The 2611-nt window shown below is 36.4% G+C and overlaps 1 protein-coding gene across 1 annotated transcript; it reads left to right on the top strand.

Annotated features, from left to right (window-relative positions):
• The first annotated feature begins 816 nt into the window (after window positions 1-816).
• On the top strand, window positions 817-1398 carry LOC105980178 (uncharacterized protein C11orf74 homolog). Its single transcript, XM_013008914.1, is given in 3 exon segments — window positions 817-842; window positions 957-1127; window positions 1130-1398. Coding segments are annotated over 2 exon segments (417 nt in total). The 5' UTR covers window positions 817-842; window positions 957-979.
• Window positions 1399-2611: the final 1213 nt, after the last annotated feature.

Raw genomic sequence — 2611 nt, 5'->3', positions numbered from 1 at the left:
CGCTGTAACTCAAGTGGTAGAGCGCTCGCCTTGAGCTGAAGAGCTGAGGGACAGCGCCCAGGCCCAGAGTTCAAGCCCCACGACCAACCAAAAAAAAAAAAAAAAAACGCATCACAAAATAAAAGTATACTATAAAACAAAAAACACATAACCAAAAAAAAAATATTCTTAGGGAATAATGGCATCCACACAGGTATCTACCGCATTTAATGAAAAAAATGGAGAAGTAATTTCTTACATAAGAACATTTTTTGTTCTCAGAAAGAAGTCTATCAACAGGCTACATACTAAAAATGTTTTAGCTTTTGTTCTTGATCCATAATTGCTTATAGTCTATCATTTTCCTACTTCATGGAAGATTATTGTTCAGTCTTCCAGTTTTTACTCCTCCTAGCTATATATTGCCTAGTCATACACTGAAAAAAATTGATTGAAGAACTTGTATGTGTCAGACATTGTTCTACATAGTTAGTGTAGCGTAATAAACAATTCTTATACTTGTGATTGCTTTTGAGTTAGGATGGATAGTAATAAACCACAAACACAATAAATAGATGGTAACAAGACATGAATGCTGTAGAAAACATAGAAAGGAGTCAGGGAATCAAGAATGTTGAAGGAAGAATTGTTTGAAGCATTAAATGGGCTCATTTGAGTAGTTTCTAGGGTACAAAAGCAATTAGACCAAACTCAATAATTAGAAGTCTCTGACAATCAGGAAGTCATAAACATCAGAAGTAAGAGAAGAGGGAGTGAGACTTCTAGGATGTCTGTCTGAATTAAGGCATCAAAAGTGTGAAGTGACTAGATGGGAGCCAAAACAGACAACGAGGGAGTAGGAGGTGAGAGGTGGCTGACACAGACCCAAGGTTGGGATAGAGACAGGCTTCAGTGGCAAGAAGGATGCCTGGCAAGGCCTGGAACTGCCCGATCCTCCTTGGATGAGTCTCCAACAGATAAAGTGGCCTGGAAAATAGGAATGCCTGCCCGAGTGTTGGAATTGAGGATAATGGATGAAGATCAATTATTTGGAGAAATCCTGGATAAGTTTATTAATTGTCAGGAGCAAACATATGAAGAATTTCTGAGCACTTTTACTCATCTTTCAAAAAAGGATAATGTGACCAAAACGGAGTACTTGGAACTGGTTCTTCAAAAACCATAGCTACTTCTGTCAAATTTACTCATAAAAATGAACAAAAGGACCACATCTTAGAAAGACTGAACACTGCATCACAGTGTTCAGAAGAAGAACAGATGGTGATAGATGAAGGCCTGAAAGTCAGCAGTTCCTTTCAAGGTGATCTGAAGTTGGCTGGAAAGGTGAAGGTGGACAACTTCCTCAGTTTAGAAGATGTGGACATAGATGAAGAGACTGATCCCCCATTATATGTGTAATGTTTTTGTTTTATCTCTCAGTTTAAAGTAGGTAAATAAATTTTAAATGTATATATGTGTACATATCTATATTCCTTTATGGCACTGTGCCTAGAGAATGGACTGTCAGTGGAGGTTCAGGATAGAAATATATAGACTTGCTAGGTAGCTTTTGCAGAGATCCATGTGAGAAACACATACCAGTGTAAATAGAATTAAAGGAAAATGGGATGATAAAACTTGATTTAGAAAAGAAAATAAGAAATATGAAATATTTTGTTAGAACAATGTATATAAGCATACTTTGATGATGTAACTATGTAACTATGATCAATTCTTCCTGGAAATGAAGCAAAGGGAAAGGAGAAAAGGAGAGCAGAGAAGAGGAGGAGAGGGGAGGAGAAGGGAGGGTAGAAAAGGAACAGGAAGAGGAAGAGGAAAGGAAGAGAAGAGAAGTGGAGTAGAAATGTGAATTAGGATGCTGGTGTAGAAATCAAAACACCTTAGACTTTTACCACTTGTTTGTTCTGTTAGGTAAGAATCAAACACTCAAAGATCTAATAGACAAAAATTTTTTCATGCATGCTAGACATTCACTCTACCACATTTCTTCTTTTCTTACCTTACATTATTTGGAAGTTCAAATAAAGGTACTCATGATTGTAATGTGTCATAAATACTGAGTTACAGACTAATTACTCAGATAAAATTAGTCAAGAAGTCTAGTGTTCTGCAAGCTGAATACATACCATATTTCTTACTTCAAGGAACAAATAATAAAAAGCAGTTTTCCCTCCCAGGTCATAAATCACATATATCAGAATTCATAATGATCTTTAGAAAACAATGTACATTTCTCCATATTGCCTTCTTTCTATCCTATTTTCACAGAAGCAAGTAGAGAGCACACTTTAGCCCACATTATTTTCAACATGATGAGGTTTTCCACTGAGAGAAAAGTAAACTTTTTGAACGCCTAATCACTATTTCAAAAACAATTTGGAAATTTAATTACAATATAATCAAGTTGATTACAGGGAATAGAACCTAACATTCTATTGTAGACCCAATGAAAATAGATATTCAAGTTTCTGAATCAGTCCATGAAATGAAGGGTAGAATTGAGAAAATAAAAATATGGCCAGGGCTGGGAAGATGGCTCAGTGGTAGAGCGCTTGCCTTGCATGCTCGAGGCCCTGGGTTCAATTCCTCAGCACCACATAAGCAAAAAGAA

Source organism: Dipodomys ordii, unplaced genomic scaffold (genome assembly GCF_000151885.1).
Source record: "Dipodomys ordii isolate 6190 unplaced genomic scaffold, Dord_2.0 Scaffold8, whole genome shotgun sequence".
Lineage (NCBI taxonomy): Eukaryota > Metazoa > Chordata > Mammalia > Rodentia > Heteromyidae > Dipodomys > Dipodomys ordii.
This window is presented reverse-complemented; position numbering and strand designations above follow the sequence as displayed.